General features: G+C 41.0%; 1 protein-coding gene across 3 annotated transcripts in view; it reads left to right on the top strand.

Moving 5' to 3' along the window:
* Nucleotides 1-232: 232 nt before the first annotated feature.
* Nucleotides 233-15,624, top strand: part of LOC136753418 (rho guanine nucleotide exchange factor 26) — a 36,961-nt gene continuing 21,569 nt past the window's right edge. Inside the window, exons 1-6 of one of the 3 annotated variants that reach the window (XM_066709493.1) lie at nucleotides 233-653; nucleotides 1,064-2,274; nucleotides 3,211-3,247; nucleotides 4,111-4,256; nucleotides 7,749-7,805; nucleotides 8,528-8,688. In XM_066709493.1, the coding sequence (XP_066565590.1) occupies nucleotides 1,153-2,274; nucleotides 3,211-3,247; nucleotides 4,111-4,256; nucleotides 7,749-7,805; nucleotides 8,528-8,688 (1,523 nt within the window). In that variant the 5' untranslated portion in view covers nucleotides 233-653; nucleotides 1,064-1,152. Of the gene's footprint in view, nucleotides 654-1,063; nucleotides 2,275-3,207; nucleotides 3,248-4,110; nucleotides 4,257-7,748; nucleotides 7,806-8,527; nucleotides 8,689-15,624 lie in introns of all 3 variants that reach the window. The other 2 variants (XM_066709492.1, XM_066709491.1) reach the window with 2 other exon arrangements.

Raw genomic sequence — 15,624 nt, 5'->3', positions numbered from 1 at the left:
GGATTGCTTAATCTTCCATTTTGAAACACCGAAAATAAAGAAAATCAGGTTTCAGACTGTAAACCTAAGTGTCGAAATAAGAATTTGAATGTAACACTGCACTGTGCTGGAAAAAAGTTATACAAGTGTAATTCAAAATAAAATAAAATAAAAAGCCGATGGGTTCACATATGTCTGTCCGGTAGGTGGCGCGCATGGCCTTAAAACTTCAATAGCTTTGGGAGAAAAAGAAACTTTGTGAAAACTTTCTTTCTCGTTGATTTGGGCTTTGATTCATGTCACTGTGAAGTTATACACGTATTTGACGGTGTCATTTTGATGCCATTTGAATGGTATGCAGAGTTCAATGGACTGCGCTCCCATGGTGCGTTGCGTCATGTGAACTTGGCTACTGTTTATAGGTTTGGCGTCTCCTCCTCCTATAGTGGCCACTTTTCCCAGATTTTCTCCCGCACTAGTAGATCTCCAGGTCCGAGCAGAGCAGGGGGATCTGAGGGCTGGGGTCGGGTTGTAACATGCAGATCTGAAGACCTCCCTGCGCCTGGGATCTGCCACACAACTCCCGAGCGGGGAGCAGCAACTTGAACTGGATAACTGTGGGAAAAGAGCAAGTGAAAGAAATGACGTGATTGTGCAGCAAAACCAAGTGAAAGGTAAGTACCTAGTGGCATACCACTTTAATACCGGATTTAATGCCGAGATCTAGCCTTGCCGATTTGTGCTTTCGTATAACTTTTTACCCCCCAAATAACTACTTTATAAATCAGCGTGAAAGATACCGAAGTAACCATTGTTGCAATTCATCAAGAGATGACCTTAAATCTCGTGTAATCGCACACCGCTTGCATGCACAATTGTGTAACTTGAATTTATTTAGTGGACTAATTTAACAATTCAACCATTGTATTTGTATGTATGTATGTATGCATGCATGTAAGTGACCTATGCATTTATGCATTTAATGTTGCTTGTAATGCTAACAGCCAACAAGTGTATGGACACAAAGTATTTTCAGCACGTATTCATTTGTTGATATAAATATTTTTTGTATCATTTATGGAAGTGGCTGCCACAGTTCTAGGTGAAATGGTTATGAGTGCATATTCCTCTCTATGACTGGATGTGGCTGCGTGTTGATTGACAGTGCAGGCCATGGAAGGGGGCAACGAGGTGGACCTCTCTAATAATAACATCACCCCTCTATGGAAGAGGAGGTCTGCAAACCAGTCCGGGCCCAGGGACAAGCCCAGGCCTCTCAGCTACCAGATTGGTGGGGTTTTAATGACTGATTTTCCAGTGGAGGACCGATGTGCCTTTACGTTGACGCAGCCTGCCGAGAAAATCGTGGCTTCCCCAGGAAATACAAATGTCTTCAAGCACGTCTTGAACAAGCCAACCCGCAAGACGAGAGTGGTCAGGAGCATCAGCATTGGCCATTTGTCCAACAGGAAACTGTCTCTGCCCAAACGCAAGTCAGAGCCCAGCAAGCAAGTTGACAACCGGGCGTATCAAACTCTGGACATAACTAAAGGTGGGGACACCGGGTCCCGCTTCTGTCAGGAGAAACGGGTCTTAGATGAAGGGAAAAAAGATTTGAAAAAGCGACTCTCTGTCCCCGTGACGTTGACCTCGCAGAAGGACCAGATTGTATTCAGCTCCAGCGCGGGGGATTCGCCTACGGGGAGAGCCCCCACGCCGCCATGCAACAACAACAATGTCCTCTCCATCCCCCATCAGTCACCCCCTTCCCCCAGGAATGCGGGCAGCCCCTCCACGTGTGCCCCGGCCCCGGTGCCTGCCCCTGGGGAGAGGGTGGCGCTGCACAGGCAGTCGTCTGGCACTGCCCTGAGCCCTGACAAAGGCCCCTCCATCATGTTGAGCACAAACAGCCCGGCGGCACTCAAGATGGGGAAGCAGCAGATCATCCCCAAGGGGCTGGCTTCAGACATCAGACTGAGCAAGAACAGCCAGGGCGGCCACAGTCTCCTGGAGCCCACCAAGAGAGCGCTCCGGGCCCTCAGCTTAGTAGAGACCAGCAGCAAGTCGCTGTTCTCCATGGGCGACAAAGAGGGGGAGGCAGATGCAGACCTGGACAGCCCGGGGACTCTGAAGAGGGGGCTGAGGTCCACTTCTTACAGGAGGGCAGTGGTCAGCGGGATTGACCTGGACAGCTCTGCCCAAGCCGCTGAGATGAAGGGCAAGCGGCTGTCGCAACCCATCTTGAGAGCTGTGGAGGAGGACAAGGAGAAATTCGCCAGTCTGGGAAAGGGCAAAGTAGGTACAGTTTGTTCTCCATAGCAGCTTTGATACTGTGTCACGAACAGGGAGTTTTGTTTGTTTAGAGCAAAGGTACACATCCATTACCTCTACTGGAAGACCTCCCACTTATATTCATGTGTCTTTAATAACCTGTATAGCAGTGTGAATCTTTCCACTTTCCTTCCAGTATCAGATCTTTTTAAGCTTTAATATTCTAGGTAATGTGACATCAACCGTTTTAAACACATATGTCCTAATTCATCAATTATTCAAGTAAGGTTCAGAATCTCTTGCTGGAATGGAAAGAAAACACACCACGCTCTGTGCATAAACCCCAGGCAGATTAATATATTTACACCAAGAAAGCCAACACAAAACAATCTGCGTCTTGGAAGTGAAAATGAAAATTCTTGTTTTGCCTTTGTGTACTTTCTTTCTCAAACGGGAAAGACAGAGTTGTAATTGAATAGCGCTCTTTGTGTCAGTCTGCATTGAAAATTAAAAAAAAAGAGACCGTGGTGTTTATCACATGGGACAGCGCTCTCATTTGATTAATTGAAGTTTCATGGCTTTGTTACAATTATTCAAATAGTTTTCAAAGCCCAATTGTAGTTGTTTTTTTTATTAAAATGTAAACAGGGTTCTTCTAATGTGGTAATAAAGAGGTACTGGGGCATTTATTTAGGTTTAACTGCTGGTGACCTTAAATACAGGATTTGCTGCTGTCATGTTGAGGGAGTGTGAATGCTGTGACCAAACTGCCTAGCAAATTGGTAGTGTTTGCCTGGGTGGAAAGGTCAGGTTTATAGACCTCATAAAATAAAAAAACAAAACAAAGCTTCATCCAAGTAGTAGAGTCAGAGCTCTGAAAATACACACACTCTCTGGCATGACCTACAAAACAATTATGTTTAATATGTTTGTTCTTATTTTTTATGTTCTGAAAAGAAGAAAGGATTGCCGACACAGAGAACCTTTGACAGCGAAGGTAAGCAGGAGTTTAATGGAGATGAATGACTCGTTTCACGTCAGTTGGCCCGATCCGTTGCTAGGTCTTGACCCAGTCAGGCGTCGCTCGAAGCTCATGTGAAATATCTTACTGCATGTACATTAGGTATCTTTAAAACGTCTGAATGCTTTTGTCATGAACAATATGTTTCAAATTGAATGAGTCGCTGAACAGCTTGTTTCAGATGTGTGGGCTGCCACTGTAGAGTGTTGCATGTTGGGTAATGTATTACACACCTGGCTGTGTGTATGGTCCTCTGTATGCAAACTGCAGGTATATTGCCTGACAAATGCCACACTGTTACTGCTAGGGTTGCATGGGAGATTTCACACTCCTCTAGAGAAGAAAAAGATACAAAGGGATTAACTAGCTCTGCTTCCTGGTGAATGTGTTAAACATGGCTAAATCAACAAATCAAATTAAGAGTTTTTGGAGAGTTAACTAGCATGATTGAAACCAATTTCATTTTTGTTTCAGCTAATTGAGCTTAAGGAGATACATAAACTAACTTTTTTTTGGTGTTTAGGAAGAGATTGAGCCTTGTGCTGTTGGCTGGATTGGTAGTGTGTGTTTTTTGTTTCTCGTCCATATTCTATTAATATATTTTTATGAATAATTAACAAAAATATTCCAATCGTGCTGGTGCACACACAAGTTTTCTGAGTTCACCAAAAGTAGCATCTGCACTCAAAACCCATTGGTCCTATCTGTTGAATATAACCACAATCCAGTTTTTGTAATAAGATCAAGCAAACGTAACCTAACGTGTTGCATTCAGTTGTTTACTTTTCCTTTTGGCCTTATTTCCGGAATGCTGATACCCGATTATTGTTCTATTTCAGAAGATGAGGTTCTATACCAGAACTACAAGGAGAAGGCTTTGCATAACGATTCTGACGAGGATGCCGAACCTAAGGAGCAAAAATCTGATGAAAGGATTGTTGTTCAATACAAGCCACTGAGGTCCATGTGGAGCCAGCTCACTGTGGTAGGAGAATGAACATTTCTCACAGACTTTGCAGCAGTCCCCCAACCCCCCCCCCCACACACACGCACTCGCACACACGCACTCGCACACACACACTCGCACACACGCACTCGCACACACGCACTCGCACACACACACTCGCACACACACACTCGCACACACACACTCGCACACACACACTCGCACACACACACACTCGCACACACACACTCACAAATAACAGCCTGACCAAGAATGCCAGCGCTGTGTGGAATGTTTACTACAACTGGCAAGCTTGTGCCCTTCGGATATTGCCGTACTGGAGCACCTTTTAAATGAAATTCATTTGTGAAGATGTTTTTTTTTTTTTTAAGTGGTAAAATTGAATGAAGCAGTTTTGTTTCTGTGCTTTGCCTAAACCTCAGGTTGAAGTCTATGGTTCTGCCACAGAAAAGGGGTAAAAACAGAATCAAAAGAACAACAACAAAAAAAAAAAACAAATAGGCAGTCTTCCAGAAAACTGTGCTACAGTGCATTATAGTAACAATTTTGTCAAGTGAAAGTGGGGAGAGAGGAATACACAGTGATTTCCAGTTGAAATTGTGTGTACAGTACTGACCCTCAGTACAGTCCCTCTTTTTATTTACATGTCAGATCTGGACCTGTTTAAGCAGGCATGCAAGCATTTCTGGAATGTTCCCAGACGGACAAATTAATGATGTAAGCTTGGCCTTCTTTTGTCCTTAGCTGGCTTACATACAACTTTGTGAAATAAATAAAACGAAGCATTTCAAGGCTGTGTTTAGAATGGCCCTTCTGCGGTCATTAATGCTTTACAGAAATGGTCTCATTACATACATGCGAGCGCTGCCACTGACAACCTTAGGACAGAGGACCACATTCAAAAAGCATTTGCAAGGCATTTTTTTTTGTCTTTCCATTTTAGGAAGGGCAAATGTCAAACTTCATTGGTACAAATTCAAAGATAAACAAACAAATAAACATTAGTACTCATAGAAAAATGTTTATTTATTTTACATTATTTTAGACTGTTGTGAACGTGATTTTTGCACTGATTATTATTATTTTTTTTGCAAAGACCATAACGTGTGTGTGTGTATATATATATATATATATATATATATATATATATATATAAATATAGACCTTCATCCAGCATTGTCTCAATATAGGCTGATGATGATGATAAGATATCACCATTACCATCAGCCTATATTGATCCACTGCAGGATGAAGGCCTCCCAAGATGTTTCCACTTGCTTCAATCTACAGCTTCTATTTTCCATGTCATGCCTGTCAATCGTATGATTTAATCTTCACATCTTCTATATGGTTGTCTTCAAGCTTTTTTTTTTGTCTCTTGGGATCCATTCAATAGCTTCCTTTGTCCATCTTTGATCTGTTTTCACTCTTTCAATTATGTTACATATTTTCGATTGTTCTCAGATCCATTCATTTCTTTTCTATCTCTTATTGTTATTCCAATCATACATCTTTCCATGCTCCTTTGTGTCGTCCACAGTTTCTGTATCATTTATTTATTAAGATTAAAAAAAAATATTGGCTATTCTTTAGGTGCAGGTGCATCCCACACACTGTCGGATCATTGCCCAGAAAGAAAGATGCTGTTTGGGGGGAAAAAAAAGGACAGAAAATTCTGGGAAATCTTTATTTTTTTCATTAAATGTCACAGGCTGTAGTGCCAGACCCAATTTCTGTTTCCAGAGAGATATAGTCATTGAAAAACAACATATTGGATTTATGGAGTGACAGGCATGCCAAACCTTCATAAAAGCATTCTGAGCACAAAGAATGTAGGTGCCAAAATCGACAGAGAACTGTAAAGTAAGGGCTGAAATTATCAACTGATCAAATGACATCCAGATGTTTGATAGAACTTAATGGAAATTATATTTGAGCAAGTGTATCTTGGATGTACTCTTCAGCAGGATTATGTGATCGGGAAATGCATGCCCCCAGCAGTGGTTCTGTCCGAGAAAACATTTGGGTTTATTTTGCAACTTTTAGAGCTTATAGTAATAATTTTGGAATGGATATGAAGTTCAAATAAAATGCAACAAAAGAGAAAAATCAACAAGCAAAATCCACTATGTGTAATCACAGGTGTGGTGATTGTGGGAATAATTTGAAAGAGCCACATGCAGAACAGATGGAATGGAACATTCCTGCAATCAATAACAACGATTGTGTTCCTGTATTTGGATACAACTTTGTTAATTTGTCTTTTAAGTTTTATATTGAATGGTCTTGTGTACTAGGAAAAGGAGTATCCTCACATTTGTTTTCTTTCTTTTTGTGCTTAGAAGAGCATTTGTTAATCCAGTGTTTTCAGGAAATTAATTCTGTAAGCATGGACTCCTACCTGAGCACTTTTCATTATGCATGACCACAGTGGTCTGTTTTTATCTGCACTCAAAGGAGGTGGATTTAAACTTTGGTGAAATAGTTTCCACAGGGAGGAGCTAACTAAAGAAACCCCCCCCCCCCCCTTTTGCTCTTTTTTTCCATGAATCTCTCTTCAGTGTTTGTAGAAGTCTCTTCCCTACAGCTGAACCAGAGAGGGAACAGGTGCTGGAAAACCAGGTTTAATTTTCTCCAGTAAATCTGCAAGCAGGATATTGAACAAGGCAGTAACACATCCAGTTATTCAAAAGCCCTCCCAACTTTCATCAGACTCAAATTAGAGAAAAAATGTAGAGCTGTGAATCACTCTGGGTAGGAGTCTAATGGTATGCTTGTTGTAGACTGAAATGCAGCCAGAGATTGAATAATTTCTGGTCTTGCCAAATCTGAAATCAGTAGCGTTTCAGTGAGCACATTATGAACTTGTATTATTATGATTTATGATTATTATATATTTTGTTGAATCAAAATGAATAAGAAACAGCTTACGCAATCTTGATATTCAGCAAATTCCCACTGGGAGTCATGCGTTTGTTTCCTTTTATCTGAATAACTTATGCATTTGATCAGCCGTGTTATTAATAAGAATTGTGAACATCTTCAGTGAGTTACAGACTGTAGCCTGACGGTTGTGTATCTGTGCAGCGTGTAACAGTAAGAGGTCTGGTCGATTGCTTTTATGTCTCTCCACCTGGTGGGTTTTGAAGGTTCTTGGCTTTCCACTCGCCTCAGATCTTTAGCCAGGTCTTTCTTTCCAGCACTTGGATATAAATACACGCTCGCTACTTGCTGACCTTTATTTTTTTATTTAAAGGCACAGGAAGTACCATAATTTGATAAGTGCTTTTTTTCCATTTTATTGCCGAGTGACTTAAAATGCTTCAGCTGGTTTCTTTCTGCTTTGAAGCTTCTTCGTAAACGGCACAATATGGAAAAGGTGATTGAATGGATCACTTGATCATTATTATTACAACGTCATCGTGAAACATCATTAAAAGCCGGTGGAAAATGGCACATTTCTTTTTTATTTTGCTCTGGAAAACTAACTGGAATCCTTTTGTTTTCCAGGTAAAAAAAAATGGAATATCCGAAAGCCTGAACCAGGAACAGAGGAAGAAACAAGAGGTAGCCGAATTTGTACTATTTGTTTTTCTTTATATGAAAATAGTAAACAAGATCCAGCATTAAAATTGACATTGTGAAGATTGAGTGATGTATGCAGTTCTCAGGCATTTTTGTGCAGAGCACTGTAACCACTGAACAAAATGCAAGAAACAAAAGTAACTTTCCAACTAGTTTGCTGAGTTGAAATGTGTGTTTACACTTTGAAGGGATAAACTGGAGGAGGGGGCCCACTCCCTGTATGCATGCCCTGCTGATTCCACAGGTTTGGCAGAAAGTGCTCTGTGCGATGCCCCCACATGCTTTGCTTATCTAAGCAGTGTAGATTACCGAATATTTTAACTGACACTGAGCATGCCGAACAGAGCGCAGTCACACACGTGTTTAGAAAATAAACACAAATCAGCCTTTGCTGTCTTGCTTACATCACCGGCATCACATGTGTAGTGGGAACAGGTTCGAAGCCCCCACAAGACCTTTATATAACAACATCATACAGTTAGGAACTTGACAGCACATATTTATTTAGTTATGTTTTATTTTATTTTATTTTAGTTGGGGTTAAAAGACTAGCTTCTTAAAGGGGAACTAGCACAGTACCTTAAGTACCCTAAAGTACCTTAAAATAGTTGTACAGTATTTCCTTATAAGTATGTTTATTTTAATCAGTAATATTAGTATAAGCAGGCTGTGAAAATGGATGAAAACGATTTTGCTTTTTTCAGGCTATTTTCGAAGTGATTTCGTCTGAGCACTCCTACCTCCACAGTCTGGAGATTTTGATCCGGTTGTTTAAGAACTCTAACGAGCTGAGCAGTACGATGACCAAAACTGAGAGCCACCACCTCTTCTCCAACATCGTCGATGTCTGTGAGGCGAGCAAAAAGTAGGTGTTGTTAAAATGTTTTTTACACCCTATTGTTCATGCTAAAATGATTTACCAAGTCCCACTGTCATTTAACTGAGATTTACTTCACTAAACTTTATTTCTGTGAGACTTAACATTAAAGTGAAATAATGAATCCTCTTACTCTAGAAACGAATGTTGACATTGGTAAAACCTCTTTGTGTCACACTGCTCACTGCCTTATCTGGTACTTTATGCTTATTGGTATTCCTCAATTGCATATACTTTTTCTTAAGGAGATTATTTATTTCTCTGTGGCATGTTCAATCCTTCAGGTTGTAATTGTGAAAGAAACATTAGTCGTGACTTGCCAGTTGCTTCAGAATTTTAAAATTTCCACCTACATATGATCTGCATATGAGTAGCTCACATATATACAGTGAGGGGAAAAAAGTATTTGATCCCCTGCTGATTTTGTACGTTTGCCCACTGACAAAGAAATGATCAGTCTATAATTTTAATGGTAGGTGTACACTCACCTAAAGGATTATTAGGAACACCTGTTCAATTTCTCATTAATGCAATTATCTAACCAACCAATCACATGGCAGTTGCTTCAATGCATTTAGGGGTGTGGTCCTGGTCAAGACAATCTCCTGAACTCCAAACTGAATGTCTGAATGGGAAAGAAAGGTGATTTAAGCAATTTTGAGCGTGGCATGGTTGTTGGTGCCAGACGGGCCGGTCTGAGTATTTCACAATCTGCTTAGTTACTGGGATTTTCACCAACAACCATTTCTAGGGTTTACAAAGAATGGTGTGAAAATGGAAAAACATCCAGTATGCGGCAGTCCTGTGGGCGAAAATGCCTTGTTGATGCTAGAGGTCAGAGGAGAATGGGCCGACTGATTCAAGCTGATAGAAGAGCAACTTTGACTGAAATAACCACTCGTTACAACCGAGGTATGCAGCAAAGCATTTGTGAAGCCACAACACGTACAACCTTGAGGCGGATGGGCTACAACAGCAGAAGACCCCACCGGGTACCACTCATCTCCACTACAAATAGGAAAAAGAGGCTACAATTTGCACAAGCTCACCAAAATTGGACAGTTGAAGACTGGAAAAATGTTGCCTGGTCTGATGAGTCTCGATTTCTGTTGAGACATTCAGATGGTAGAGTCAGAATTTGGCGTAAACAGAATGAGAACATGGATCCATCATGCCTTGTTACCACTGTGCAGGCTGGTGGTGGTGGTGTAATGGTGTGGGGGATGTTTTCTTGGCACACTTTAGGCCCCTTAGTGCCAATTGGGCATCGTTTAAATGCCACGGCCTACCTGAGCATTGTTTCTGACCATGTCCATCCCTTTATGACCACCATGTACCCATCCTCTGATGGCTACTTCCAGCAGGATAATGCACCATGTCACAAAGGTCGAATCATTTCAAATTGGTTTCTTGAACATGACAATGAGTTCACTGTACTAAACTGGCCCCCACAGTCACCAGATCTCAACCCAATAGAGCATCTTTGGGATGTGGTGGAACGGGAGCTTCGTGCCCTGGATGTGCATCCCACAAATCTCCATCAACTGCAAGATGCTATCCTATCAATATGGGCCAACATTTCTAAAGAATGCTTTCAGCACCTTGTTGAATCAATGCCATGTAGAATTAAGGCAGTTCTGAAGGCGAAAGGGGGTCAAACACAGTATTAGTATGGTGTTCCTAATAATCCTTTAGGTGAGTGTATTTTAACAGTGAGAGACAGAATAACAACAAAAAAATCCAGAAAAACGCATTTCAAAAAAGTAATAAATTGATTTGCATGTTAATGAGGGAAATAAGTATTTGATCCCCTATCAATCAGCAAGATTTCTGGCTCCCAGGTGTCTTTTATACAGGTAACAAGCTGAGATTAGGAGCACTCTTTTAAAGGGAGTGCTCCTAATCTCGGCTTGTTACCTGTATAAAAGACACCTGTCCACAGAAGCAATCAATCAATCAGATTCCAAACTCTCCACCATGGCCAAGACCAAAGAGCTGTCCAAGGATGCCAGGGACAAGATTGTAGACCTACACAAGGCTGGAATGGGCTACAAGACCATCACCAAGCAGCTTGGTGAGAAGGTGACAACAGTTGGTGCGATTATTCGCAAATGGAAGAAACACAAAATAACTGTCAGTCTCCCTCGGTCTGGGGCTCCATGCAAGATCTCACCTCGTGGAGTTTCAATGATCATGAGAACGGTGAGGAATCAGCCCAGAACTACACGGGAGGATCTTGTTAATGATCTCAAGGCAGCTGGGACCATAGTCACCAAGAAAACAATTGGTAACACACTACGCCGTGAAGGACTGAAATCCTGCAGCGCCCGCAAGGCCCCCTGCTCAAGAAAGTACATGTACAGGCCCGTCTGAAGTTTGCCAGTGAACATCTGAATGATTCAGAGGAGAACTGGGTGAAAGTGTTGTGGTCAGATGAGACCAAAATCAAGCTCTTTGGCATCAACTCAACTTGCCGTGTTTGGAGGAGGAAGAATGACCCCAAGAACACCATCCCCACCGTCAAACAGGGAGGTGGAAACATTGTGCTTTGGTGGTGTTTTCCTGCTAAGGGGACAGGACAACTGCACCGCATCAAAGGGACAATGGACGGGGCCATGTATCGTCAAATCTTGGGTGAGAACCTCCTTCCCTCAGCCAGGGCATTGAAAATGGGTCGTGGATGGGTATTCCAGCATGACAATGACCCAAAACGCACAGCCAAGGCAACAAAGGAGTGGCTCAAGAAGAAGCACATTAAGGTCCTGGAGTGGCCTAGCCAGTCTCCAGACCTTAATCCCATAGAAAATCTGTGGAGGGAGCTGAAGATTCGAGTTGCCAAACGTCAGCCTCGAAACCTTAATGACTTGGAGAGGATCTGCAAAGAGGATTGGGTTCAAAATCCCTCCTGAGATGTGTGCAAACCTGGTGGCCAACTACAAGAAACGTCTGACCTCTGTGATTGCCAACAAGGGTTTTGCCACCAAGTACTAAGTCGAAGGGTTCAAATACTTATTTCCCTCATTAACATGTAAATCAATGTATAACTTTTTAGAAATGCATTTTTCTGGATTTTTTTGTTGTTATTCTGTCTCTCACTGCTAAAATACACCTACCATTAAAATTATAGATTGATAATTTCTTTGTCAGTGGGCAAACATACAAAATCAGCAGGGGATCAAATACTTTTTTCCCCCACTGTATACTTATTTCCCTCATTAACATGCAAATCAATTTGTAACTTTTTTGAAATGCGAAATGCTTGTGGAGTGTTCCTGGTCTGCAGTGGTCAGAATCAAAAGTGGTCCAAGGAAGGAAAAGCGTTGAACCTCCGACAGGGTCATGGGTGGCCAAGGCTCATTGATGCGCGTGGGGAGCGAAGGCTGGCCAAACAAGTCCGATCTATGGAGGCCCCACCTCGCAACTTACAGGACTTAAAGGATCTGCTGCTAACGTCTTGGTGCCAGATACCACAGCACACCTTCAGAGGTCTAGTGGAGTCCATGCCTCGATGGGTCAGGGCTGTCAGGGACCTACACAATATTAGGCAGGTGGTCATAATGTTATGGCTGATCGGTGTATGATTCCAAAACAGAAATATTTAGGTAAAATTTAAATGTATTTAGAAAGCAAATCTCCACAGTAATATATCCAGCCTAGGTCTGACAGAACCAGATGCCTCCATGCTGTCTGCTTGTGCCGTTTATTTGAGCTATTTTTACTTTTGTGTTTCCATGTGACTTTTTTTCGCATTCTCTTGGCTTTGACTTTTACCTGTTTTGACCAGTATTGCAGGAAAGCAAAGGCAGACAAAGTAGAGTGCTGATAGATGCTCAGCAGACCAGTGTAGTTTCAGTTTCTCATTTGCTTCAGAGGAGATGGAGGTTCTCGGAACAAAACGTTTTTTTTTTTTTTTTTTTTTTTAATTCTCTTCATGCTTTTGCTACATCTATTATTGCTGTTTGAAGTGTTTAAACCGCATGCGATCACAAAAACAGCTGTATCATGTAAGGACACATTATAAGATCTTGTTTCAGAGTTATTGGAACAACTGAAATCAACAACATAATACAATATTTTGATGTATTGTAAGCAATTGTATCATCCAATGTTCAATGAATCCTTGCAACAATCCAAATTTAATTTTGCAGGTGGCTACAAGGAACTCTTGACTTTTTATGGATTTTGATGTATATTTGTGTTGTCGGTAGAAGTTGGAAAGTTAGTGTGTCTTTAGTCTTAAGATTAGTAAATGTGTTTTCCTCGCCTGTTGTAGAGAATCTAACCAAGCTTGTTTTGCTTTGGTCTATTCACGCCTTTCATAGAAATCTTCAGATTGACCTATATGATGAAAGGATGCCAGGGCATTGTGTGTCATTTATATGAAATGCGAATAAATACATGAATGCATCTCTTTTGAAAGCGATCATATTCAGCTTGTTTGTGATCTAAAGAAAGGAGAACATACTCTTGTTCTGCTGCCACGAGTCCTTGTGATTCGTTTTAACCACTTTAACAGTGATTATGGCAGGATCTTAGGTTGCTGATCATTCCTTGGAATCGGCCAAAATGTGTACTGCAAATGGTACACATATTAACCAGCTCTATTAATGATTTAGCCTAATGATTATATAACGCAACAACACAGTTTTCAGGTTAAATATGTTTTTAAATCTGAATCTGATTCTGTAAGTCAGACCTTTTGCTTGCTACATTTATTAAAAAAAAAAAAAAATGAATAACTGGTAAATTCACATGCTTTTTTGTTTGTGTATCTGAATTTCATGTGCAAGCTTTAGTGATGTGTACCTAGAGACTGGGGAGCTGGACTTGCAAGAGCTTTATACAGTGCTGCAGGGAGTTTGCACCTTTGACTATGATGGAGGCTGTTAAGTTGCATGATGATTAACCCAAGGGACTCTGTCCTCTTGTTACAAATGTAGGTGAACATGTATTGCACTTTGAGGTTGAGGAAGGAACCTTGTGTTAAAACCACCAGCCTGGAATCCAGAAATCCTCACAAAACACCCTTTGTTTGGACGTGGTAACAGCCAGCAACATGCCAGCGAGGCAGTCACAGCTCATCACAAGTCACTCCTGTCAGTGGAAAAGGAAGAGTGTCACTGAATCAAGTCTTTTTCTTCTTTTTTTAATGCACTATTTTCTGCCACTGTATGGAGTCATTGTTAATTATCAAGAAGAACTTGCTGCTGCTGCTGCACTAAACCCTAAAATAAGACTGAGCGTGGAAGGACAACTACACTAGTGTGCTTCTGTCCGGCACCCCCATTCCTCCCTCCCTCCAAAAGAAAAAAAAAAACATCTTGTTTCTTATGTATTTAGATATCTCTGCTCCCCTCCCTCCAGTGTTTAACATTGTTGCCCTGTATTACAAGAACAGACTGTTCTCAAAATGAACTTGTAAACTCATCACTGGAGAGTTTTATACATTCAAAAATTGTTCATAAACAGCCATGCAAACTACAATCCCATCTCGGGCTAGTGTTGAAAAACAAATCCTTGCTGATAAGGTACGAAAGGAAACTGTAGTCTTTTATTAATACAATTTACATTACCTTGTATTATCACATTGCCCTTCTTTCTGCTGGTCTTGTAAGCTCATAAAATAAGTTAATGATTGGGATTTTCAATGGTAAGGACTTCTTGGACTGTCATCTTTGGGTTTTATTTGTTATCTTGCTCTAAACAGTGCCTACCTTTGTCCTGTGATGGTTCTGTGTTCATTTTCACGCAGTCTTTGTTTTGATAAGCACAGAATGCCAGCTGCTTGGAATGACCGATTCCACAGACACGCACACAGCTGTTCTGTGTGGCTCTTCTGTCACAGTACAACAATAGATTGATACTCTTACAGTATTTCCTCCTGCTGCATTTGTGTTGTATTTGTACTGTATTTCTTTCTTGCACATAGTCAAAACAATTGTGTGTTTGTGTCACATTAGGGCTAGTTGGATCTTTGAACCGAAAACCTGACTCCTTATCAGACTTGCATGGCGTATTGGATTGCTTAGGTGTGGCACCAAATGCATGTGTACAGTCAAATGTCTGGCATGTACCTGCCCGAGGAGAATATTTCTTGACTTCATTAACGCTTGGGTTACATTTCTCATTCCAAAATGGGGAAAACTAAATAAGATAAAAAAAATACAGTTTCTGGCTTGGGTGTAACTACCAGGCATTCCAGTGGAAGTGCTTCAGATTTCTGCTGTAAGACAGCTGTTCTTGTGTGTGTGTGTGTGTTTTTTTTTAACCCTTTTGTAGCTTTCAGTTGTGGACTATGTTACATAAAAAAATGCATCTAGAGTGACACAGCGTTGTTTTTGAGGACTAATGCCATATGCTCAGGTTTCATGATTGTATACCAGACGTGCAATAAGTCAGTTCTTCTTATAGGTCTTTGGATTGCCTCTGATTTATAACCAGGGAAATTATCTGAAATGCCTCCACAGTAATGTCTTTCTAGGCCCAATGGAAACAAAGATTTGAAGCCAGCACATTTTTGTTTCCAGATAGAAAACCAACACACAGATGATGTCATGCAAATCTGTTGGTAGCTTGAAGGCTTATTCATTTCAACGCCAAAGTAATTGTAATTCGTCCATGTATGGACTTGTATGAACCCTTTTACATGACACAGCATGATGGGGTCTGGCAAAGGTCATTTGTTGCTCCTCCATTTTGTCTTTCATTGAACTCTTGATTTTCAATCTAATTTTGTACCACAAGAAAGAGAAGAAAAAAAGTGGACCAACTGAATCAGTTTCCCTGTATAACTACAGTATCATGCATATGTAAAGCTACAGATTGTTCTCTTCACTTACAGAAATGAACAAGTAAGATATATAGTTTAGGTGAGTGCATTTTAGCCTTGCTTTTTCGTCACACATTTGGCATTAAATAAATTAA

Source organism: Amia ocellicauda, chromosome 7, assembly GCF_036373705.1.
Source record: "Amia ocellicauda isolate fAmiCal2 chromosome 7, fAmiCal2.hap1, whole genome shotgun sequence".
Lineage (NCBI taxonomy): Eukaryota > Metazoa > Chordata > Actinopteri > Amiiformes > Amiidae > Amia > Amia ocellicauda.
Note: the sequence above shows the minus strand (reverse complement) of the source record. Positions and strands in the feature narration are given on the sequence as shown.